The sequence below is a fragment of the Phoenix dactylifera genome, chromosome 17, assembly GCF_051530095.1.
Source record: "Phoenix dactylifera cultivar Ajwa chromosome 17, Ajwa_hap1_PhDact_Kaust_v1.1, whole genome shotgun sequence".
NCBI lineage: Eukaryota > Viridiplantae > Streptophyta > Magnoliopsida > Arecales > Arecaceae > Phoenix > Phoenix dactylifera.
Window position 1 is genome coordinate 4,928,664 of NC_143206.1, and position 26,584 is coordinate 4,955,247.

Consider the following 26,584-nt stretch of genomic DNA (forward strand, 5'->3'; position numbering starts at 1 on the left):
CCTATTATATCCACACCAAGAAACTTTGCCAACTCAAGCAGTTGGAAACCTCATCTAAAGTTTTTGCCAATTAACTTGTCCAAACAATTGTCTTTTAGAAGCCCTATCTTATTAAGTGCATTTCAACCTCATGATATTGATCAAATGCAACTCTTATAGTCTTATAGCACCTGTCAGTATGATAAGCTAAAGAAATGCAAATGTTTTGTGTATGTGAGAGAGAGAGAGAGAGAGAGAGAGAGAGAGAGAGAGAGCAAACAGAGAGGAAGGGAGTATCTTCTCAGACAAATGCCTCCTGAAACTTACTTTAAACCCATTACAGAGAATGAACAAAGAACAAGTTGAGTAGTACACGAAAAAAGAAAATCAGGAAAAATAATCGGAGCCTTCACCTCATTTGAGATACAAAAAGAGAGACATTATAAAAGGATAGAAGATCAAAATCATAAAAGATTAACAATACAATTACTAGCTCATTCAAGGGAAAATTCTTTCCTCAGATTAAAACTGTTGATGATGTCAAATGGCCTGTCCAAGCTGTTTTTCAGTATAGAGAGCTGCCCCTCCTTAAGTAGTATGTCTTCATTGAGGGTTTCAACCTTCTTCCTGAGAGTTTTAACTTCATCATTTATCAGCATGTTACTCTTTCTCAACTGCTTCACTTCCTCCCTCTTTTGATCTCTCTCCTCAGAGACCTTTGTAAGTATACCCTGGAGAATTGCTAGTTCCTTCATGGGGTCTTGAAGGTTTTGCTGGAGCTGGTTGATGATCTCATCCTTTTTCACTATCTGCTTTATCATCACCAACACTTCTATCATTAGCTAGATCCCAAACACAAAGTACTAACAGGATATAAAATAAAGTTAGTTACTAATTAGCAACCAATGCACCTATATCCACCTTTATTCAGTGTTCAAAAAACACCAAATGAGAACCCCGGTCACCAGCTACATGATGACTGGTGTTTGCCAGAATATTGTAGAAATGTTTTGCTGGCAGATAATAACATTCAAAGCCTAGAATTTACCAGTTCAATCCAATAGAGCTCAGATCATTGGTAGTTAAAGATAATCTCTTTTTGCATTGAGTCCAAAGCTTTATATTCATATTGAAATAAAAAAGGGATCATCTTAACTTGCACATTACTGGGCATTGGGATTGGCATCTATACCTCGTTTTCCAATAGATGCGCTCTTGCTATGGCTAATTAACTGTTGCTCGCTAGACTATAGGCATATGGATCCTCTAGGCATTCTAGACATTTCTTATGGCAAGCAATGGAAATCTGAATTATTCAATATAAAAGATGGCAGAGTCATGAGAAAAAAGAAAAAAGAGCAAGTATGCAAGATAAGCAGAAAGGCATGAACACAGATACCCAATAGCTGGTTGCCAATCAAACAAAATATCTATTGAGACAAAGGGAATTCCAGCATATTTTCGCTTATATATGAGGAAAGAATCATCATTTAGGATGTTCCATCAACTTTCCCCATGCAAAGAATCCTTATCTTAGAAGCAATTAGGAAGCACATGCATGCCCTGTCCCCTTAACAATATTAGGCACTCTAGCTATCAAGACAGTCAGTTGATATAAACAAACAGAAAAGAATTAAATGACAATATTTTTGCAAATAACAGAGTTGAATTATAATTCTAATTTGTAACAAGTACTACTCATGGAAGAACAGAATAAGCTGATAACTAACAATTGCCCTTTTCAAAAATAAAACACTTAGTACTAGAGTGGAGAAAGTATAACAACTCAGATATAATTATGAGAACAAGAAATTAAGAACTAAATTACAAGTTAATAGCAATACGCCATGCATGTGGTTTGAACATGAAGTTCCGAAAAAAAATAGATAACAGGAAAAAATTGTTCTGCTATTTTTTGTATTATTTAACTGACTAAGACTTTATGGTAACAAATTCTTTGAAATAGATTACTAATGTGAATAAACTTTGAATGATGTTTGCCTGCATCTTAGATCTGGACTTCACAGATCTAGAATAGTATGAGGACAACCCTTTTATTCCAATATAACACTGGAGATCTGGATTTTAAGCATTTTTTCTTACATAAAAGACTAGCATAGTATACTTTGAACCGGCTGCTTCAGTGTTTACATAGGCATAATGTGGACAAGCAGCTGGACAATGATAGAATGGTATCTACTATGAAATTGAATAGTAATAGAGAACCAAAAGTAGGTGTCGTTACAAACACTAGTTCTTCAGGTTTGGTTCATTGGCATGAATACAACTGCACACAAGCACCTCAAGCACAATCTTCATGTTCACATGTTTTTTTTTTTTTTTACATCCCGACAGTTATAGGGATACATGTACACAGCAGACACTGCCTAAATTGAATGACATTTATGCATAAGAACCAGCACCTATTTGTGTTGATACTTCATTACAGAACATAACAATTAGATATACAAATATCAATTTTACCACAATAACATAGAGTGTATCTCCCGTTGTAGAGACACGGAAGTATTCTCATACATCGAATATTTGGATTAACTAAAACATAGTACTTCACAGAATTTACTTATTGGACAGTGCTTAAATTTTATGTTCACCTGATGCTCCATATTCTTCATCTTGTGGGTGAGACAAGAAAGTTCATCCTGCTGCCTCTGAATCTCGGTTTGCAGGATATCACGGGCCCTTATTGAAGATGCTAAGTCTGCTTGTACTTGCTCAAATTCCAATTCCCTAGAGCACAACTTCTCTCTTAATACTCTAGTTAGCATAGCTTCTGTCCTCAATTTGAGTTCCATATCTCCCTAAACAGGTAGCATACAAAAATAATGTCAGTGAAGAAAACAAGCCTAATAAAGCAGATGAAACGTGTATATTTATGAACCTCTTTTACAATAATCTATGAAAGTTCTTTATATAGAGAACTTTCTTGGTTGATTGTAAAGAGGCTCCTAAATTTACACATTTCATCTTATGTAACAGGACACTTATCATTTTTTTCCCATAATCACGATCTTCCAAACAATTCCTGCTCTCTCTGAATTTTCCAAGGAAAGCGTGACTACCCGCACATCTCACCTTTATGTTCCTCCCCTACCTTTTGCCTTTTGTTTCCTCCCATCTCTCTCTTTTTCTTTTTCCGTCTTTTTGTGGAATGGCACATGCATCGGACATGATAAATGCATATGTGTTCATATATCATGCATTTTCATGAAGCTACAAACTTAGACAGGGACAAATAAGGGGAGGATCTAAAAAGGCAACTCAATTTTATAACATAAGGGTTTTTAACTATGTGTCTATTGACAGGGATAAATAAGGGGAGGATCTAAAAAGGCATCTCCATTTCATGGATAAGGTTTTTTAACTATGTTTATGTTGTTTCTATATAAATTTTTTTTCAAATTATGACTTCTAATAGAAGCATTTTACCTTCAAAATAAGCACCTAATGCATGATTTAGTTCTAGAAGGAGAACAAGTAAAAGAAGACGAAAATAAGGACCTCTTAATAACTAGAAATCTATATATGCTTCTCTAATGTACTTTTGTCTCATTACCCCAGAAATAGCCATGCAGATTTCCCAATGGTTTCCAAATTCAAAGCCATCTCCAATCCATGTCATGTAGGAATGTCTATGGCCTCGATGTAGTATCATATATGGGATGTAAATACAAAGATCAGATATTGAAATTAACTTATATCCCTTTTTAAACAATTAAATAAGTAGATATTACCTCTGATTCCTGAACCTTTAATTGCCTTAGCCTACAATCTTTTGTTGTCTGCAACTGTTGTTCCAATGCTTCTATACTGGACTTCTCATTCAATATTGCCAACGTTGTCTGCAAACTTCTTCTGAAATTGTCAATTCCTCTCTTTAAACTCTGGTGCTTCAAAGTGTGTTCAAGAATTGCATAACCACCTAAGTCACTGCTAGCTTCTTGATTATGCTCATACTGCTTCCGTTTTATATATTCTAATAGGACACCACAGAGTTGACTGTTGTCATCAAGTAATGACAATCCTTGAGTCTGCAAGCATTCTACTCGGGCATGAAGCGGCTGATCAAGCTTCCCTGTTAAGAACCCATATCCACTTCCAGTGCCTTGCAAACGGTCCAAGAGGGACATGTTCTCATGCCTAAGGCACTCCAGCTCAAGCCTGCAAGACTCAATCTCCCTCCTCAGCATTTGTTCCACGCCAGTAAGTCTTAGTTGCTCCATTTGCAACCTACTGACACTTCCACTTCCCTCCATTGATGTCTTACCAATTTCATCGCTGTATCCCTGTCTCAATCCACTAATGGACTTCTCTTGTTCACTGCATATCCTCTGCAGTTTCACAACCACTTTCTGCAACTCCTTATTTTCCTTCTCTTTCTCCTTGTAGCTTCTTTGAAGATTATCACGGTCCTCTTCTACCCCATTAAAGCAATCTTGCAACTTTGATAGGGATTCATGGAGACTGTGGTTTTCTGTTTTTGCTTCTTCTAGACAAGCTGTAAGATCCCTCAAATGCATTTCTGAGTTCATTATCCTACTTTGAGTCTCCTCTCCATTTGCTTTAAGTGAACATACTTCTCTTTGAAGAGAGACATTCTGCTCTGCCAGTTCTCTTACCCGTTCACGTAGCCTCTGCTCTTCAGTCTGAAACTTCCCAAGTTTCAATGACCAGTCATTTGTCCTTCTGTCCAACTCTTTCTCCAAAGTCGACTGCAGTTCATGCTTCTCCTTTTCCAGCCTCCTCATTCGGGTATCTAAGTCTACCCTTGATTTTTTCAGCTGCTCTTTAGCACAAAACCTCTCTGCAAGTCGGCACTTAATTTGTGAAGAGAGTTCGAGTGCCAGGTATTTCCTATCTTCTCTGATGTTCTGAATCATCTGTTGCAATGTTGTTAAGCTTAAATTTTGATCCCTAAGCTTCTCCAACTCAAGATTTTCTTCCGACAGAAGCATACTCTTCTCTTCTACCTCTTTAAGCTTCATAAATAATTCTTCATCTGTGTCCTGTTCGTGTAGCCCAGAACTCATCAACTCACCAAGCTGAATGCCTAAAGGTCCATTTACAGGAAAAGAAACATTTCTTTGAATACCCATTATTTTATCCAGGCAATGGTCATTTGTATTCTCAGAGGATGAAGTAAGCTCAAAAGAATGTGCTTTGGGAACATCATGTAAATTCAAAGATGGCTGTGCATCCGATGAATCCTCATAAACATCTTCTATTGTGGTCGTGGTTTCAGAGTCATAATCTTGTGATTTCAAAGATTTTCCAGGAAATGCATGAGAGGGCTTCTCACCATATCTTCCTGTGTATCCTTGAAGGGATGCTAGCCTGAGATAATCTGCTGTCCAAGCTCGAGCAGAATGGTGATGATGGATACTTTTTGCCTCCCTAAATGAGAAGCTCCTAAGGTTCTCTTTCTTACAAGTTGGTGAAGATGGTGCTGTAGACTGAGCTTGTGGTGGCCTTCCTGAACTTGGAAATGCAGTTTTCTCTTGTAAGCTACCATCATCTCCAATATCTGAGGAGTTCTTATGATAGTCTTTGTGGGGTTTGACTACCTGATGCTCTCCATCAATGTAAAGGTCTAGGATGTTTCCCTTATTTGAAGTATCTATTAGGCAGGTAGCCCTGGATCTTAATGGAATAGAACTGTAAGATGAATTTCCTGATGAACAGTGATCACATTTTAAACCTGGAGAGTCAAAATCTTCAACTTCATTTGACTTTTGAATCACAGACTGGTCGCCTTCTTTTCTTCTCCTATACCTTTCTGGGGTCAATGTATGGCAGCTACAAGGAATCAAAATTAAAAGTAGTCTGATTCACTTTTGACAAAGATAAGTTGAACAGTTGAGACATGTCAGGAAAAAACACTAAGCAAGCAAAGCTGCTAACAGAAGTGGTATTTCATATTGATTAAAAAACAGTAATGTGGAGGAAACTGCTTGTGTAGAAGATAACATCTTACTGAAATATAAGTATAGACTAAGGACCATAGGTTAATGAGTTTGTACAGCCAAAACCAGCATAACTTTAAGGAGCTAGCTGTAAGAAGAGGCTTGCTCAGAGCAATCTTCACTATCATGACAGCTGAACAAATGCACTTACTAAATTGGCAAACGATGTACAAGATTAGCTACTGAAATTCGCTGGAGTGTATTCACATCTCATTGGAGCACAAATCCACACATATAAGCTAAACACCTTTGAGTGCAAAACCGCACTTAGGATTGCACCTATTTTACCCATGTAGAGCTCTAGAGCATATCATTTATGCACAGAGTCATTAAAGAAAGAAAGGATTCATAAATGAAGATCATAAATGGTGAGCAGAGACATCAATGGAGATAAAATGGTGAAATGTTCATGCAGAAGCAAACAATGAAACAGAAAAATGCATGTCGTATTTAAAAAATTATAGCAATTAGTATCATAAAGTAAGAGTCTTACCAGCCTATCACTAGTAATACTTAAATGAATCCATGATGATTACTAAGGAATCTAGAAAATGAAAACACAGAACAGAAGCTAAAGAATTTCACTAATGAACACTGAATTGTACAATTTCCCTCTTCCTCAGTTGCATATTCATCATCTCAAACTTCTGTACCTCACACAATTTTGGGAGCTCTAATTTAACAACCTGCCATAACTTATTACTTTAAAATGGACTTGTTTTTTTCCAAAATACTAAAATCCAATTAAAATTAGTTAAAATGAAAGGTCAAGGACGCATGTCTTATAGCTGTTCAAACATATTCATTCTATTTTCCATTGGATGCATAAAATATGGCAAGAGGGCCCATAGAAACTTGCTGATATGATAATCAATGAAGTAGAATTTTCAGGATTCGTACATCTAATAGCATTGGCTAAAAGTGACTTGAGAAGTTCAAAACTAACATGTGTTCAATTTTCCATATATTTTTTTTTCTCTGGCTGAAAATACTAGTCTCCAGATAGAAGTTGACATTGCAATGCAAAAACTTATTTATTTATCAATGGAGTAATTTTAAGGCTACATAATAGTTTCTTTTTTATAATATAATAAAATGGATGGTACAGTTATAACACACATAGAGTGTAAAGATGGTCACAATCACTAGAATTTCAATGTTGGGGGTTGAAAAATGCAAATATAAACCATTGAATGTGTTCTACAAGTCCTAAAACGCCTACGCATAAAAAATTACATGTTTTGGAGGCCTCTTGGTTACACATAAAGACCTTTCTTTTATATAATTTTAGTAGCACAATACTGTGTATTGATTTTGGAAGGACTTGATGCATAGACGCGGGGGGGGGGGGGGGGGGGGGGGTGTCAAAACATGTAAATTTTTCTATACTAGCACTTCAGCCTTAATAGATCAAATCCAATGGCTTAAATATGGATGTTTAAACTCCCAACATCGAATTCTGCAGTGGGTCTGAAGTCCTCAATTTCACAACCCGTATTATAACTGTACCAAGATACATATAGAAATAGATAGATCGATAGATGGATGGATGGATGGATGCATTGCTGCCCCTACAATCCGTATTGTGCATTGGCATGCAAACAGCTCATTCATACATAAAAATAGAGAAAACAAGCCAGTTCTGCAAGGAAAAAAATGAAGCAGCACTCACAGATATTGCAAATTAGCTTGGCATGTTGTATATAGAACTGAACATATGTTGTAGTTTTTAAAAGCAAGTCTAATGATATGGGAAATGAGAATATTGAAGGAATGTGCCAATATGAAATGACAAATGAAAATCAGAAAATGCATCCAATATGCAAGTTGATAATTATCAACACTTTTCAAGTTGAATCAGATGGGTTATTCTTGCAATAGCTCAATATCTTCCTGCAACTTCATTGAAGCTCAGTTCGAAGGATTCATGTCTGATATCTCAACAGTACTGGCATTTCTCACTGGTACCACGCCATTCCAGGAAGAAAACAGCACTCTGGACAGGTGGGAGACACTGGTTCTCCATTGAACTGAGAATCCCCGACCAACATGATCTATCCCGACCATCCTGGTAGCATCTCGACACTTAAGACATATTGGGACAGATCGCGATGCATTTGTTTTCTTCATTTTTATTCCTGTTGTTAATAACTTTTTCATTCCTGCCACGGTTTCATACCATCCCAGGAGAAACTGAGAGAGGAACCGGTACTGAGATTTAAACATTTGCTCAGTTCTATTAATTCATGAACTACTATGAAATTTGAATAGTGCCAGACTGTTGGAGGGGCTCAGACTGACCATGAAAGGAAACAATCTCTTTGATATCAGGAAAGAATCCAGAAGAATAAGAAAAGCATGTAAGTTTAAGACTGAAAGCATAACGACTCAACCACCTCTAAGTTAAGGAATTAACACTTATCTAATTACTAATGGAGGAGTTTAACTTATTGATCAGAAACAATGCAAGCAGCATGAAAAAACTTCTGTCAATGTGCTAGTTGTGCGCATCTATAGTGTGGATGCATGGCAATGTTGATATGCCTTCTTGTTGAGTTACTACATGGAACTTTCGATGCAGGATCACTTCTCAACAGATTAACAGGACACTATACATGAATTGCATAAAGAAAAACAATATAAGCTTAATCTCAATATTTTAGATGAAGTGAGCTAAGTTAGTTGTACATGGATGCATAGAGATGTCTACCAGAACTTCAGTGGTTAAACTAGCTCCTTAGTTCCAAGATGCTAAGTGTAGAGAGAGAGAGAGAAAGAGATGCACATCTGCACTCTGTTTGGATTGAAATCTAAGAAAAGAAAAAAAGAAAAACCATGGAGCAAAACTCAAGATCTCTCATTTGGGTATAGCGAGAGAATATAAGAGAAACAGAAAAGAGATTCCTCATATGTTTTAAAGAGAAACAGTCATTTCTGATCTATTTTAAAGTGAAGAGATTTGAAGAGAAAGGGAAAGGAATTGCCCCATATGTATTTTCTACTTTTTCCCAAGTCCAAGTTTCTTGTCTTCAATTCCTTTTACATCCAAAAAACAGGAGAAGAGAATTTCTTGCTCATTTTTTTTCTTTCCTCTTTCCTTCTCTCCTTTCTCTTCTTTTTTTCTCTACTCTATTATGTATCTAAACAAAATGTAGTTCTAGAAGAAAGCAGAGATCAGGTAGCAAGCTGATTGAAGTATATATGCAATAGAAGATTTAAAAGATGAACATATAAATTTGCTGATTTTTTTTTGCTATAAGAGTTTATTTAAACAAAATTAAAAGGAAAACATTAATTTATCTTAGTAGCCCAACTCATCAGCTGATACAACTGCTTATATTGGAGAGATCCACTTAATGCGATTCCAATTGTTAAAATGAAACTAAACACAAGATTTATGTTTTAACTAATTATTGGGAAAAAAACCAATTAATGAAAAAAAATACTGCAATGAAGATGAAAGAAAAAATCTGGTAAAAGCATGGAAAGGCCTTTCAGAAGTAGGCTATCACTGCAGTACAACCTAGAAGATCTATAAAAGGGAGGGTAAAGAACTTTAAGCAAAATTAGAGCATCACAGGATGAACATCATTGAACAGATCTGCAGATTGTGAGCACTTACTGGATAGGGCATTCGCCTGCATCATGTAGTCTGTTGCCATAGCTGGATGGTAATCTATTGATGTCACTTGAAAAATTCAAATTCTCTTCCTCCAAACCACTGTAAGTGGATGGAGAGGAAAATGAAAGGCTCCTTCTGAGATGTGAATTGGATGAGTCTTCACTTTGTGGGTAGTGGTTTCGCGATTTGAGAACTGAACCCTTGGGATTCCGAGAGCCATCATGGACCTTTTCACCTGCAGGATTGGCACCCTTCTTCTTGTTTCTAGGTGCTGGAGTTGTATTGCTATTCCCAGTGCTGGATATCGAAGATCCTAAGGAAAAGAACCTCCTCATCTGTAAAGCATTATACAAGTCTTCTCATCAGAGATGTAAATCATCTTTGCAGCCTTAGTAAAACCTTATCGTCAAGCTTTGCCCAATCTGGAGGCTCTTAATAGCCTTAATCCAAAAAGAATAAGCTTTACCATACATTGAATAACCTCAGGAAAGAACGTAATGAGTATAAAAAGCTTCAAAAACCCTACAAGCATATTCAAATAAGATATTCGGCTCAAAAGCAAGAAAACCTCTCTTAAGCATTCAGTATCGGCTTAAGTTCCAAGATGTAGGCCTTCCAAAGAACCCTTAACCTAAATCAGACATGAGGTCACATAAAAATTGCAGAATGGCAACAGAACTATCTTGATAGTGTATAAAATCACTAAAAAAGAATAATTCCTGAACAGAGATGAAAAGGACGAGCATGATGCATAAAAGAAGTAAATGCAAATCATACAAGTGAACAATAAAACTTAGGTCACAGAAATACTCAAATAGATTGTTCAGAGAATGAACATGCTCAGAAATCTCAAACCAAAATAAAGCAAGCAAATCTTCAAGACATGACTAAAATATAAAGCTGAGTTGAGGTATCCAAGTACTTGCCTATCTTTATCCAGAACAAAACTAAAGAAAGAGCTAAAAATCGAACGAGGTTCTCATCTACCTGCTTCAAATTTGAACTGCAAAAGAATAATGCAACAGAGAGATAAGCGGAAATGAGAGAGGGGGGGATCTCAGCCAACATTTTATCTACTAGAGGAAACAAGGAGAATCTGACATCCGCACAAATATCGTTTGCAATCATTACATGCAGAACAAAAACTAGCAAGAAATTCCTATCAAAAAGAAAAGCAGGAAATTTTATTCCTTTAAGCAATTGGCATCGTTAATAACCAAATCGACATTTACCGATCCTCATTCAGAGACAGCATCCTCTACAAAGTGAAACCAAATTCATGAAATTTGAAGGAAAGCAGTTCTCACTGGCTACAAACCCTAATCTTCTACTTTAGGAAAGATTTCTGTAACATAAAATTAACAACCAAAGCATCCCAATTTTTTGCTAAGACAAGAAAATGGAAAACAGCAACCGAAAAAACCCTGAAAATTTGGCATTCGTAAACCCAAAATAATGGAAGACGAATCAACGCAGCAAAACCAACATAAAGAAAAGCCGAAATTTTCGCAAAACATCAAGAATTACTATCTTCCCATTTAGAAACAGCAAGTAGAAACAAGAAACTAAATTTAAAAAAATAACAAAATTAACTGTGAATGTTACCCAGATAACAACCATTCAATTCCCTCTAACTACTCTACGATGTCGGAAATTTGGGTTTGGATATGGAAGCTAGCAGAGAAAGGCAAGCAAAAAAAAAAGTTACAGTGAAGCTGCTCTTCAAATTCTTGGGGGCTTTGGGGAATTATTGAATTCTAAAATTCAAGGAATTTTCAATAAAAATCTTTAATTGCAAGGAATCTACCTTCGCTAGAAAATATCGGCTGTTTTCTCTCGGCTTTTGCGACGACGGAGAAAAAATTTTCCCGAGAGAGATTTGAAAAAAAGTGAGGGCCAGAAGACCGCCTCGGTGGGGGTAGTTCTATATACACCCCCCCTATTGCTCAGGACACCCCCCAAAAACCAAAAAGAAAATATCCAAACTAACCTTTAGTGTAATTACCATATTGCCCTTGAAATTTTCTCATACACCCCCCTCCTCCTCCTCCGTTTCGTTTTGAAAAGAAAAAAAAAAAACACCCCTCAAACCCCCCTTAAACCCCTCCTCCCCCGTTCCCCCTTCTCCCTCTCGTCGCCGGCATTCTCCCGATCTCCGACCACCTCGCCGGCTTCTCCCGGAACCACCTCGCCGGCTTCTCCCGAAATTTTTTTTTTCACGGTTCGTGCTCCGTTCGGCACTGGATCGCCGAACAAAAGGCTTCTGTTCGGCTGAACAGTGCCGGACAGAAGCCTTCTGTTCGGCACTGTGCAGCCGAACAGATCTGTTCCGCTGCACAGTGCCGAACAGAAGGCTTCTGTCCGGCACTGTTCAGCCGAACAGAAGCCTTTTGTTCGGCGATCCAGTGCCGAACGGAGCACGAACCGTGAAAAAAAAAATTTCGGGAGAAGCCGGCGAGGTGGTTCCGGGAGAAGCCGGCGAGGTGGTCGGAGATCGGGAGAATGCCGGCGACGAGAGGGAGAAGGGGGAACGGGGGGTTTTGGGCGTTGGCGAGGTGTTTTGGAGGGGAAGAGCGGGGTGGGGGGGGGGTTTGGGGGGTGTAGAGAGCAATTTAGGTGAGGGGGTGGGGAGGGTGGGGGGTAATTTAGGAATTTTTAATTTTTTAGGGGTGTCCTTAGCAAATGGGGGTGTAGAGAGTATTTAATTTTTTTTTAATTTTTGGGGGGTGTCCTGAGCAATAGGGGGGGTGTATATAGAACCACCCCCTCGGTGGGTGTACTGTGTGAGAGAGCAGCACAATTACCCTATTATTTCAATCAATTTACTTATATGCCCTCTCTTGGTAGAAATTTTAAAGATTAATCCGGACCATCCACCATCATGAACGAGTTTCTATGCAAACTATAGCTGATTCATGCCTGTGAATTTTATGTTTTTTATTATTTACATGACCTGAGTATTTTACACTTTATGGATAGCCATTGTAAGTTTACAACCATGGATAAATTGCATTTATGTGACGAAAAGTGTTAATAGCTTCAATCTTTTATACTACAATAACGTTTCATTTTAGACAACAGCAATCTTCTCTGATTCTCTTTTTAATAGAGCAAAGTTTTGAATTTGAATTGCCTTACTATTTTCTTCCTTACATAAAGTTTTCTTCATAAAGACCATTTTATACATATCAAAAACTAATTATACATAGCAGTCTTGCCTAGCTATAAAATATACAATCTTTTTCCCTTATATCAACTGGCATTGGGAACGTATAATGCTCTCTAATCAATTATATATCTAGCAATACTTTTTATAAATATAATAGACATGTAAAAGAGTTATATTTAGTCAATGGTCAATCATAACAGGTAATTTAAAATATATTGCTCAGTGATAATTTTCACCTTTAAGATATTTAAAATATAATGCTTTCTCAATGATGGCCAAATCTTGGTCAATAGAAAGAACCGTATCAAATTATGGCCCGTTTGGAAGAAATTTTCAAGGGCAAAAAAGTATTTTCAAATTCTCCAAAAGTACTTTTAGATAAAATAGAGATGTTTGATAAAATTTTTGAAAAACTATTTTAGCCTTTCTAAAAAGCTAAAATAACTTTTTGAGAGAAGCTCCATTTTTGAGCTTCTCCAAAAAAAGCAATGATAATTTTCATCTTTCAGATATTTAAAATATAATGCTTTCTCAATCACGGCCCAAAAGGGAATTAAAAAAACACCGCTATGCTTATCTGCTAAGTATCAATTTTCTCTTAAGTGACCTCGATGCAACTTGATTCCTTATTCGGGTCCTAATGTTGGACCCAGACCCAACCAACAGAAGATCGGGTCGGGTTAGATCAGCCCACGCCTACAATTTTTGATTCAACAGGTCATTTAAGTCGCGTTCGGTCCATGTATAATTCGGCCCTAATCTAAAAAATTCGAGTTCGAGTTGAGTCCGGTTCAGATCTAGATAAAAATATAAGCCAATACTTTAATGACTTTGCTTACACCGCAAATAAACTGTATTTAAAAAAAAATTACTTTCTCAGAATAAGATTGATAGAGATATAAAAATCAGATACCGTTGTATAAAGATAACGAATAAATATTTGTTTTGCTTGAAAATGGGTTAATGTTTATCATTTTTAATATGTAGAACATGCTTGAGATATTATTAACACAAGCTGACATGACTGAGTCCAGAAATTATTTATTTAGAACAAAGACTCACGAGGCTCAAGCTGTTTGCAAAAGCCCCATTACCACTGAAGCTAACACCAAACAAAGCCTCAACCCAATGACATTAAAGATTAAGTCTACATTGCTAAACAAATAGAATAAACTTATGGACATTCACCTATTTTCAGTATCAATAACATTTGCTATTTTTTTTAAAGTCGATTTGATCTGCAACACTAATTCCACTACATGTTACTATGTTTGTTGCTTTCTCTTCTTTTTAAAAAAATAAATTCTTCCATACATATTTTTGTTTTCTTTTCTTTTGATTTTGTCCCAGCAAAATGTAATCAATGAACGCATTCATACTTCTAACGAGCACTAATCTCTACCCAACCCACCTACCTTTATGAAAAACTGCAACCCTACATTTTTAGACTATCACGAAGCTCGATATCATTATATTATTCCACATTTCTGCTCTATGTCAACTTCAGAACAGCGATTAGGAATAGAGAGTTAAGATTTCGCGTCAGGCCATAAGCACCACTAGGGGGCTAGGCTTGCACGTCTGTGGCCCGTAGGCCCAAATGGCTTAGCGAATTTGGGTTGGGTCGTAGGGTTGGAAATCCAAAATTGTTTAAATTTTAAGCGGATTGGGTCTGGTTAGGTCTAAATTCAGAAAATCCAAACTTAAACTCGAAAATGGAAGGGGTCCAATTTTAGAACCCAACTTGGCCCCATGGTTCTTTAAAATGGATTGGATCGGGTCTAATTGGGTTGGGTCGGGTCGGATTACGGGTCAACCCAACCCGTTTGCAGTGTTAGACATATTTCAAATAAATCCCGTTGAAGAAAGTCATTCCCTTTTGCAGCTTATTGCCTGGTATGGTCAATATAACAAAATATTTTAACTATACTGTTTTCTACTTATTTATTTAAATCTTATGCACATTACTATTTTTTCTTCTATATTTTTTTATAGGTTAAAACAATTGCAAGATGAATGCTCCAACTAAAATAAAAATAATTTTTTAAGTTTATAAGAGAATGAATTGAAATCTTTTACATCAAATCAAAAAGATTCAAGTGTCTCTGTACGAGGACACATTTTCTTATTCTTCTACAAATATTCAACTGTTATGTTGAATAATTTATTTTTTTATTTCTGCTGAATTTTTTATTAGGAGTTGTTGGCACTGAAATTATCAATAATTATTAATTATATTTTACTTAAAATATATTTTTTATTTTATTTTTTCAAGTTGTTGCTGTCCTTCTATTATTATTAAATTATATTTTGGCTTTTATTATTTTTCTGCACATCATTCGGATATCATTTCTTGGACGTGTGCGTGTGCGTATGTATAAAGTTTGAGCATTATTTATGCAGGCGATGTTCTCCTCTTCCTCTTCTCCACGGGACTTGTAATCCTCGCCGGTTCCGGCTTTCGCAGACAGACAGGAACCAGTATGAAGAAGACACGTGTCTCACGGACCTGTCTGAAACAAAACAGAACCCCGTTCGCCCGACACATCCGGTCTCCTGGACCGCCCGGGCTGCCTCCTCCTCCCCGATCCACTCTTCCCCCTCGCCGGTAGCCATCGCCGGCGGTGAAGTTGCACACAATGTGGACCTTATCGAACACGTCCCGGGTCATCCAACCTCTCCACCGACCCAGCGTCTTGTGCCGCTCCGTTCTCTCCACCTCCTCCTGCTCCTCATCTCCGCCACCGTGGATGCCGGTGTCCGTCTCGAGCATGTTCGACTCTGTCGCTCTCCCTTTTTGTCCAAGTTCCGACGCCCTCCTCGCCGTCAGTCCGAGATCAGGCCGCTAGTTCTACCCCGTCTGGCTCCGCCGCACTCACATCGTCGTCTCCACCCTCTTCCCCTCTCCGCCTCCCTCTCGCCGGCACCCTCATCGACCACATCCATCCACTGTGCCGGTGGTAACCGAGGAGAACGGGGCATGAATGGGATGAAGGGGGACTGCTCGTTTGTTGCAGAAACTGGAAGAGCCGGTGGAAAGAATGAGGGGCACCCTTTTTGCGTCTCTTTTCCTGCGAAAGCCGTCGCATGCGAACTAAAAGTTCGCAAGCCCCATACTTTTTAAGAGCCATATAACGGAGTTAAAGGATAAAGAGGGGAAAGAAGCTAAAGAAGCAACATCAATAAAAAAAATGGGGTTTCTCCTTCAACCTTTTCCTCTTCCCTTTCCAGCAGCGCTATCCACAACTCCAAAAATCCCCAAACGAACTTTTTCCCCTCCAACCGCCGCTTCGAATCCAAAACCACCGGATTTGAAGACTTGGGCTCACGATTTTAGGTCCAAGTCGCTGAAATTCGTACTCGCCGGCACTTTCGCTCTCGGAATTTCTCTTTCTGGTATGCACCTGCTCTGCCCGTAGTTTTCGGTTTTTTAACCCTTATTTTTCAGTAAAGGCATAGATGTTGTTGTGTCTGCTATGTCTTGTTGTTTGGACCTTGGAAAACTCTGGATCTTTTAGCTTCATGCCACTAAAACAAATTATATGTCTAAATTGTACACATGGTTTACTGTTATAAGAAGGTTCCTTACTAGTAGCAGGACTACCTCTATAGAGAAGAAGGCTTGCGAAAGAATAGCCTTGCACGCACGGCCAACTCAACCCTTAGGCGACGGTCGCCTAAGGCCCCATCCCCCAAATGCCCAAATGCATTTATTATAGTGAGGAAGGAAGGAAGGGGATGATGTATCTCTGACGTCATTGTTGTCTTGGCACCTCGTCATTATTATCATTTGTGGTGGCAGCGGCAATGATGATGGCAATGGAACCCTAATCCTAGCAAGGGATCGCGACTGGCAAGAGGCAAGGATGATTGGGAGAGAGGGGAGAGCAGGAAAGAGGGGGAGAGGGTACAGGGGAGAGCAGGATCTGGAGAGAGGGAGATAGGATAAAGGAAAAGAAGACTAGAAAAAGGGGGGAGAAGGATTGGGAGGAGTCGTGACTCGCTACTCAAATTATAAACCATCAAACTATCCAATTTGGTCAAAAACAGCCTGAAATGGCTTGAACTTGGGTGGAACCAGATGATTCAGCCCAATTTAGGCTAATTCTCAGCTGGGACTGAATTGGGTAGGCAAACTATCCCAGTTATGGCTGGTTCTATTTGGTACGTCCCAAATTGCCCAATTTGAGATGGTTTGACAGTCCTTGTCTGGGGCCAAATCTTGCCTTTACTAGGGTTTTGGGGCTAAGGTTGTCTGGAGGAGGGCTACCCCCTATTGTATAGCCCATTGTGTACGGACCTTTTTATAAAAAAATGGAAAAGAGATCTGGTAGCCAGATCGATAGCTAATACTACTTTTCGGGGACTATTAATTCCTTTGCTAAGGTTATTTTTCATCCCTAAGAAAAATGGATTAGCTGTTGGCTTGCCTGCCATGATCTCTTTATGTTTTGCTTCAAGCTTTTCAGCATACTTTTGACACTGAAGCCCTGTCCAGAATATCTTATTTAGCTTATTGGATGGATGGCATCCAAGAAAGCTCCTAATCAAATATTTACAATTGCATGTAGTACCCCATCTATGCCTATTTGTGCATATCTCCACCATTTGATTTTGTCTATATAATCAACTCTACTGACAAAGATTTTATTTATAATATGCTAGTCTGCCCAATTTAATGCATGCCATTAAAAGGAAAATATGCAACTCATGTGTGTCGAATACTTTTGAACCATGGCCATCAAACATAATCCTTCACTCATATCTGTTGTAGCACAGCATTTAGAATGGATTTATATCTTGTCCATGTGCTCCTGCATTGACATTATAATTACTAAGCTTCTTGCTCTAGTTGTTATTTATAATTGATGCGTCTGAACTTAAGGATTCTGTTTAGAAATAGATGCTTAATTACTATTCTTATGCATAACATTTTTATCTAGCATCATGATCATATTAGCATTAACTATAAAACAATTTCCTACTTTTAATCAAGGTTTTAACTCCTGGCGGGACGAGAGGCATCCTGACTGTCCTGTCTCGTTCTCGTTCCTGTGAGAAAATGGGACTAGGACGGGGTTGGGACTCTGAAACCCAACCACGTGAGGAGAAAAGAAGAAAGAGGAAAGAAAGAAAGGAAAGATGAAGAAAAGAAAAAAAGAAAAGGAAAGAGGAAGAAGAAGAAATGAATTAGAGGAAGCGAGAAGAAAAAGAAAGAAAGGAAAGAAGGAAGAAAGTAAAGAAAAAGAAGAAGAAAAGGGAAAAAAGAAATAAAGGAAGGGATAAGAGAAAAAGAAAGAAAGAAAGGAAGGTGGAAGAAAAATAAAGAAAAGAATGAAGGAAAGAAAGAAGAAAAAAGAAAGAAAGAAAGAAATAAAAAAAAAGAAAGGAGAGAAGAAGGGGAGAGAGACGGAGGGTATTTATCGGGATGCATGATCGAGATTGCTGCTGGGATGGGACATGACAGCAGGGCATTCAAATCCATGGAGAAACTGGGACACCCCCATTCCACACGATTTAAGACCATGTTTTAAATATGATTTTGCATGTTGCTATTTTTGTGCTTTCAATTGTCATTTGCTTAATTTAATCTGTTACACAATTAAACAATTTGTGATAGAATTTTGTAGCTTGTGATTCTCTATAATCTATATTTCTATAAATTTCAATATTTTGATTAGTGTACAAAAAATATGAAATTTATATCATTAAGCTCCATAAAAATGATAAATTGATCAAATTCATCTAATCTTGGATAATTTTTCCCCTGCATTTTATATTTCATATTTTTCTTCTTTTCTCCAACTACTCAAGTTTGTTGCAAAGCATTGGCAGCAGGTTGTTTGTTGTGATCACCTTATAATTCTTTAATGCATGATGCAAATTCATGGCCCATTTTAGTTTTATCTCTGATATAAGATTGGGTTGTCTAGGACTTAGTGCAGCTGATGCCAAAGTTGGGGTCAACAAGCCAGAATTGCTTCCTAAAGAATTTAGTCCTGTCATTGATGTTGCTGGGTTTCTCTCTGCAGGCCAGGTGTGAGTAATTCCTTGTTGCAAAGTTAGTTTTTACCTTCTTTTAGCATTGATGTTTGCAATTTGTAGTGATATATGTATTGGGAAGCAGTGAACTTGAACAGCTGAGAAGCAAGGTTCAAATTTTAAAATACTAATAAATCCAGTGCATGCTCATCGACAAGTACCATACTGGCTCTGATGCAAGGGGGCATTGGTACGGGCAAATATCGCCTAAACCACACTGGAACTGCTCGAACTGAACCTGGATTGAGTAGTTTGGCATGGATCGTGGTCAATTCACCCTAAATTGAATGCATATCAGCTCTAAACCGAGTGATACAGCTTGGGATGACTAAAACAAACCTTTTTGCAATCATTTACCACCATTTGAATTTGGGAACGAAATGAGGGAGAAGGGAAGAGTGAGATTTGCTTGCAGGATTGAAGCTTGGATTTTGAGTTTCAAGACTCTAAATTTCATTCTAGCTAGGTATTCTCCCTCCTCCCTTCTCTTATTCTTCAAAAATCTAAGTGAAATTGTGTTTAATTGAAAAAAAAAACCGTTGGAGTAATTTTGTCAAATATGGATTGAATGATCACTGATCATTGAATTCATGACGTAGAGCATGAATCTAGGCTCAAAATCAATGATTTTGGGGATTGTGAGTTGAAACCCAAAACCTATACAGCTATACTCAAAAATTGTGCACATGCAAAGTTTTTATTCTAAAGAAGGCCATACCAAGCCATTCTAGCCATATCTATGCATACCCATCTATACTGTTTGTCGGCACAATCATCGGCACAATGCACACTCTACCCACCTCTGGGTTCAGTATGCTCTCGTTCTCAACATTTCAAACCTTGCCATATTCATAAAGTTGGTAGTTATGCTAACATATTGGTTCATAAAGTTGGTAGGTGTGCTGACACATTTCAAGCTGTCAATCATGGTAGGTTTGAAAAGCCAAGATATTGGTTTGCTAATGTGTTCTTTTCTCTATTTTTCTTCTTTGACTTGGCTTAGTAAGTCAATCAAATAAATGTTTGCTTAAATATAGGCACTTTAGCAGATGGTACGTAATTCCTGGTTCTTTTTTTTTTGGGACTTGGAGTTGTTGGAGTACAGTCTGTAACTAAATAAAACAGTGAGTCTGATATCATGTGCTTTCTTCTTTGATTATATGAAAAGAAGACAGGACTGACCAGAGTTTAACCATCAGCAATAATCTTCATCCAGTTTTAATAGGTTTGGTGCATGAACCCTTCATCCTATGTCAAAATCGGAAACACATCCAATGATGAAATTTAGCCCATGTTAAAGAAGGTGATCAGCTGATTGTATTATTAGCACCAATAACATGAGTTTGTCAGAGATTGATGACAAAGTTTGTTTAAAAGTTTTGAGACTTCTAGGTCCAACAGTTGTTAGCTTTCATGGGTACTGCTTGTATTCATATTCTGACTACCACTGTAGCAAAACATGCAGCAATAGAATCTTTCATGATTAACATTTTGTGTTCAAAGCCAAATTTTTAATTTGTTCAATTTTGTTTTGGTTTAAGTCTATGATGATTTCATAACTTATGGGTCTCACCTACTTATTGAACATTTTATTTTGGATTGATTGGTCAAGTTTCACTAGATTCAAATATGAACAAGTTATGGATTCAGGTCTAAGTATGGACAAGGTTCAAGAATTTTCATCCACTCTTGTTTTAGTCTAAGGCCAAAATCGGACCTCATAGAAGTAAGAAAAATAGAAAATTTTGGGAAAAATAATAGATTTAGAAAATACAAAAGGAAATAGTGCATGATGATGATCTTTTACATATAAGTTGCGAGCCGGACCCAAAAATTGGTAAGATCATCCAAGTTGGTTTCCCCTTTTCTTTCTCTCTGAGTTTCTAGGGGGAAATCTTTGATCATTTTGGCTCGCAATCAATTATTGTGGATGGAGGCCAGCTACTTTTCCTTTCTATGCTCTCATTGCAACCTTGGCCTCTCTTTTGCTTTGTCTGGTGTCTGCCTGGTCACCATGTTCCTCCATCATGTTCTTTTCAGTGATCCTTGCGGCCTTATCCCTGGAACAGTAGGCTGGATGGCGTACATGCTTTGATTGGCTTGTTTGGGGGCATGGAGGATTTTGCAGAGTTCATGACATGCAGTTCACATTGGAATGCTCTAATTGCCTTTATGTTCTGGTCTATTTTATTTGATATGAACAAATCTTCTTTATACTAGCTCTCTTCAGGCCATCGCTAATGCCAGTCTTTTCTTAGCTGATTGGCTGAAGGGGTGTTCCAATAATAGTTCAGAGAAGATACTTCCTTCTCTTGGGATGCTCAAAATTATCCTTGATTCTTCTATTCTATCCTCATCTTTCTTACTGTTCTTCTCCTCCATCCTCTCCTGTGCCTACTTTAGGCTGTAGGTTCTCTTTTATTTACTTAATAGGAGGATTAAGGCTCTACTAAAGGCTGAAAGGTTGGAAAAAAGGAACTGTATAATGTGTATAGTTGATATAATACAACACATTTATTGTTGGGTGGTTGAATTTGCACTGAAGGGGTTAAGCTGTATGATGTGAAAGTTTATAGCATGTTCTTCTTTATCATTTCTAAAATTAAATACATCTATTGGAGTCTACCTGCAGAAATTATTACAATCTAAAATTCTAAATATATTTCTAGGTGATGATATGGCACATTTTTAATCTTGTGACAGATTCATATTTTTCTGGTGTTGTTAATAATAACAAAATTCTGATATGTCTTAGAATATTCCTAGGAGAAACGGCTCTTGCAAGAGATAGAAGATCTTGAGAAGGATACAGGATTTAAACTAAGAATTCTCGCACAGAATTATCCTGACACTCCAGGTAAACTATAAACAATCATTAAGTTTGTTATATGTTGAATGCATTGTGACAGGATTCTAGTATACTGCCTTCCATTTTCTAACACAGGCAATCAACGTGGCTGATCTTGACACCTTACCAGTAGTTAGTCTAAAAACTGCAGGATATAGTTCTTTGAAATTTAAACTGATGCACTACTTATAAATAGTTAAGTCCAGGGTCCTCAAACAAAAGCACATCTTTAGGATACTTGGTCAATTTGCATTAGCGCTTTTCTTTTCCAAATGTTCTTTATGACATCGCCAATGTTTGGAAAATTTCTTTCTCCAGTAGACAGTTTCAATACAATCTTTTATGAACCTCCACAGAGAGATGACCAAGCAGACTCCTGCTTTTGCTTTTCTTTTTTCCTGTACTGCAGATTCCCCCTTGTTTGATTCATGACTTATTTATTTATCTATTTGTTCATATTTGACTATTTATTTTGCAGGATTGGCTATTAAAGACTTCTGGCAAGTTGATGATAGAACTATTGTTTTTGTTGCTGATCCAACCTTTGGTAAGATCTAGAAACATTCAGCTTGAAACTTTTGTCATGAAGTCAAAGATCAGAAAGTGTAGTTTTGTCAAAAACCTTGTACATAAAAAAGTTACCACAAATAAGCTTATTATTTCTATCTTATTTTTAAGTATTAAAAGTTATAAGTGCATCAAGTTCTCCTAAACATATCATATCTGTTTGATTGTCATGAATGACAATCATATAGTTGTTTGGGAGATGACATCTTATTAATTATTGGAAATTTAAACTTTATGACTCATTTATTCTGGATTGACATAAGATGATCAACAAAAGAACTATAATCAAATAAATGACTCATATTTATTGTTGATAGATTCCCATGACTAGTTAAACCTTGTAGACCATATGCAATAAATTCATCCCAAGAGTACATGAGATTTAAATACATAATTTGATTTGGTTGTATCCTCTTTTTTTCTTCTTAAATATATAGAAGTGTGGAGTTTACTCTGCAAGTTATGGCTCTATTTGATCTTAGCATCAGAAGATTCTAAGATATCTCTTACCATCTTTTGTAATTAGTACTTGGTAGTGAAATGTTTGAAAGTAGAATCTTCAATAACATCCAATTTGACTCCAAGAGATTGCAGGTAAATCAAACTATATTCACTTTGCGTATGCTTTTTCTAATTTTACAAACTTTGATTTTTCAAATATTGCCTCCAAATGTGTGTATCTTGGTGTATATGTCAGGCAATATCTTGAATTTCAATGTTGGTGCATCGGTTGATTTGGACATACCTCGAAGTTTCTGGAGTCGCTTATCAGGGAAGTATGGGAACATGTTTTACTGGAAAGAAAAGGTATTTTTTCGATAATAACTCATAATTGAGTAGGCTTGTTATACCAATGCATGAGACAATTTAAGTTACAATGTCTCACTCAGCATCACGAATTCTTGCAAAAATATATTGAACAGCTTTTATCTTCTTCAATTGATTGGCTAGGAAGAATTATTGCTTATTTGGGGGTAACCTTCATTGTGTATGGGTTCCTGCATTGGCTTTTTTACTAGTTTCAGACATTTATTAGCACATTCTTCTTGATACTCCTATATTTCCATCAAGGATTGAAGTGCTCAACCATACCTTACTGCATCTTGGATAAATACCATACTTGCAAGTTATCAGCATGATACAGGGACACATGCCTTTGTATTGGATATTCCAACTTGTATTAATGCATATCAATGTGTCTCAATTTTACTGCTCTGATACACAGCAACATGAGCTGTTAGTGGCTATGGGCTTATGCCCTACTTTCCTATTATGAACATGTACTCAAGCATCTTAAATACCTTGTAGGACTAAGAAGAAATACATGAAATATAGTTTTAGTAAAAATTATAAACAGAGATAAAGGTGGAGTGAAAACTGAGAATCATGAAGTTCCTAAGGGTCTGTTTAGGAAATCCAAAAGGATTAGGCTGGATTTCCTATAGGATCATGGACTGGACGGTCTATTTAACTATGGTCCATAGCAACCCAATCCCTCTCCAGCCCAAATCTTGTGAGAGGAAAAAAAGATCTTTACAGGTCTTTTTTTATTTTTTTATTCTTGTAGTCCAACAGGCCATAGATGGGATTTAGATCAAGACTGTAGCGAGCTTTTTTTAAAAAAAGAGGGCTGGGCAAGCTAACAAGTCCGATTTCTATAGGAAATCCAGCCCAATCCTGTTGGATTTCCCAAACAGGCCTTAGGAGTAGTTATTTTCAATATTTAGAATCTATTATTCATATGGAAGGGGAGATTGAAGAGGATGTTGTCTATAGAATTAAAGCAGCATGGCTAAAATAGAGAAGTGCCACTGGGATATTATATGATCATAAGATACTTGCCAAGATGAAGAGAAAATTTTATAGGATAATCATATGACCAACTATCTTTAAATACATAATGTTGGGTAGTTAGAAAACAACAAGCGCACAAGATAAGTGTGGTTGAAATGAGAATTTTTAGATGGATGTGTAGTAATACAATAAGAGATAGAATAAGAAATTAAGTCATTCATAAAAATGTAGAGGTCACACCAATTGAGGACAAATTGAAAGAAGGAATGACTACTTAGATGGTTTGGACATGTGCAATGTAGGCTAAGAAAGACACCAATACTAAGAAGTGATTTGATAAATGTAGAAGAAAAGAGGGATAGAGATAGACCGAAAATGCCATTAGATGAAGTAGTAAGGAAGGACTTGATAACATTAAATCTTTTAGAAAGTGTGAGCCTAAATAGATGGGGCCCCAACTAGTTTGGTTAAGGCTTAATTGAGTTGAGTCGAATGTTGTTTGATAACTCTTACTAGTGATTTTTCTTTCTTTTATGATGAACTGAAGGCCATTTATAGATCAAATCACACATTAAAATGATAAAAAATCATTATTTTAGATCAAAACAATTGATAAATGTAATGATATATAATAATATATAAGCTTCCCAGTGCAAGTATATGAGCTTCTCATAGTTTTAGCAATATCCACATAATGGTGCAAATATGTTTGATTGCAAGGATCATTACTTAGTCCCGAGTATTTCATCATGAATTTGGATTTGTGCTAGTAATTGTTAGATAACTGGGTAATGTTGATTTGTATAAGAAATTAATTGAATATGTGAATAGCACATATTGTATATCTGTTAATTAGAAATTTATTTTTGTTAAAAACATTTGTTTGTCCAATATAAAGAGATGGATATGGCCTTTGCTAAGAAGCATTCTGGTTGTGAATATGTGTTACAGACTTGCATATTTTTCTTTGGTAGCACCAAGTGTTGGCAAGATATGATATGATAAATGTGTTATGCCAGCATTTAACCTGCACAGATATGATGAATGACACTTTAATCCTTAATTTCAATGGCCAGATTTTGTGAAACCCAATGTCTAAAATTTCATTCCAGTGGCTTATTCTTCTTCTTTTTCTTCTTCCTCCTCTTCCTCTCTCTCTCTTTTTTTTTCCGCGTTCATGATGCCAGTATAATAGTCATATGGTAACACAAATACTGCAATAACCTGGCTTAGTGAGTCCCTGAACTTGCACTTTTGGAGATAAAAGTGGATTTTGGGGATGGTGCAGCATCTGGAATCGGCTTTTGAGGTCTAGAGTAGATATTGACACCGATCAGGTTCAGAGAATTTGATACCAGTGACAATCGTGGGTTTCTTTCCTACTATGCCGAGCACCCACTTCCCTACACATTCAATAATCTTTTGTGTTAACTAAAAATGATGTGCATAAAGGATAGTTGAATTAGTTGTAACATGTGTATCCATGTTGGAAGCTAAAAATAATTTAAAAGAGTTGAATACAGTCATCATAGTTGGGTTACATGATCCTCTCTCTAGAACAATTATCCTTATTGTTTATCTATTTTTTATTTACTCTGATAATCTTCTAATCTTGTGTAAGTTGTATTTTCTTAATTCTGGTTGAACAGGGGGAGGATGCATCAGTTGAAGCTGCTGTAATTGCAATTTCAAATTGCCTGAGAGAACCTGTGGGACCAAATAACTGCTCTGATGTAAAGTAAGGTACTCTTCTGTCTGTGAAATTTTTGCCCATGAAGTCAAAGGTGGAATTCAAAGTATGAAATATTACTATGTGATGTTGGGTATATGAAGCAATAGAAACACCTAGTTGGTGCAAGAACTTGCCATTAAAATATTTCCTTGTTTTTTCAAATTTGGCTTGCTGTCTCTACCAACTGCTTCAAAATTGTAGCATGTGAAAAAAAAAGTAATGTATACCAAAATGCATATTGACCTGTACTGGCTGGTACAATCTGAACTGACTAGGATCCAGCATCCAGTAACCCCTGTTTGTGTGCAGGGAGGTTGACAGGCAGGTGGAATTTTCATCTGTGTAGTGGCCACTGGATCATTTCTAGCTACGTAATGGTCCCCTCCACTTATTATTGATGGTTCATTTTAGATTGCATGGCAAAATCATATGTTTCTAAATTCATGAGCAAAGACAAGTTGTTAGATTGATTTCTTGTCGTAGGAACTCTGGATTTGTGTCCTAGAGCATGGATTAGAGATACATTCTCGAGTAAGGGCTAATTTTTTCAATTCAAGCTATATAGTTTTTAAAATTAATATTCATGAAAATAATCACCTAAAAAATATTTTCAATATATGTATGCATGTATATACATATGCATGGATGGTACCGCAACTACAACCCTTGCTGAACATCAAGGCATCTTATCTGGCAATAAGATGTGTTTAAATCTATACATGGTCTAAAAGTTAGGATTTTGAGAAGTTATGCAATGAGGAGGGAGTATTGAACCATGATGAACAACTTTTATTTGTCTGCATAAGGAAAATTACCATATCGTGATTTTCAGGGATCTGGTCTTTGG

General features: G+C 36.9%; 2 protein-coding genes across 12 annotated transcripts in view; one reads left to right on the forward strand and one right to left on the reverse strand.

The window, feature by feature from the left end:
• Nucleotides 1-277: 277 nt before the first annotated feature.
• Nucleotides 278-11,502, reverse strand: LOC120105192 (uncharacterized). Of its 2 annotated transcripts, XM_088713453.2 has the most exons (6): nt 11,393-11,502; nt 10,512-10,588; nt 9,586-9,920; nt 3,735-5,796; nt 2,595-2,801; nt 278-788 (listed from the first exon to the last, which is right to left on the reverse strand). In XM_088713453.2, exons 3-6 carry the CDS (start codon nt 9,918-9,920, stop codon nt 474-476), a joined length of 2,919 nt encoding a protein of 972 aa, XP_088569579.1. In that variant the 5' UTR covers nt 10,512-10,588; nt 11,393-11,502; the 3' UTR covers nt 278-473. The 2 variants fall into 2 exon arrangements, with proteins under 2 accessions (XP_088569579.1, XP_038973361.1); XM_039117433.2 differs by lacking the exon at nt 10,512-10,588 and having other exon boundaries at nt 11,393-11,499.
• A 3,657-nt stretch (nt 11,503-15,159) lies between these two features.
• LOC103720352 (thylakoid lumen 15.0 kDa protein) overlaps nt 15,160-26,584 on the forward strand; it is a 56,334-nt gene continuing 44,909 nt past the window's right edge. For 4 of the 10 annotated variants that reach the window (XM_088713379.2, XM_026809714.4, XM_008810014.6 and 1 more), the window contains exons 1-6: nt 15,533-16,150; nt 18,688-18,791; nt 21,563-21,653; nt 22,123-22,191; nt 22,909-23,018; nt 25,655-25,743. In XM_088713379.2, the coding sequence (XP_088569505.1) occupies nt 15,946-16,150; nt 18,688-18,791; nt 21,563-21,653; nt 22,123-22,191; nt 22,909-23,018; nt 25,655-25,743 (668 nt within the window). In that variant the 5' untranslated portion in view covers nt 15,533-15,945. Of the gene's footprint in view, nt 16,151-18,687; nt 18,792-21,562; nt 21,654-22,122; nt 22,192-22,908; nt 23,019-25,654; nt 25,749-26,584 lie in introns of all 10 variants that reach the window. The other 6 variants (XM_088713381.2, XM_088713383.2, XM_088713382.2 and 3 more) reach the window with 3 other exon arrangements.

Coding starts and splice junctions, on each gene's coding strand:
- LOC120105192 (XM_088713453.2), bottom strand. CDS start 9,920: ATGAGGAGGTTCTTTTCCTTAGGATCTTCGATATCCAGCACTGGGAAT. Junction 5,797..9,585: donor GCAGGCGAATGCCCTATCCA/GTAAGTGCTCAC, acceptor GATTCCTTGTAG/CTGCCATACATTGACCCCAG. Junction 789..2,594: donor TGAAGAATATGGAGCATCAG/GTGAACATAAAA, acceptor ATGATAAAGCAG/ATAGTGAAAAAGGATGAGAT.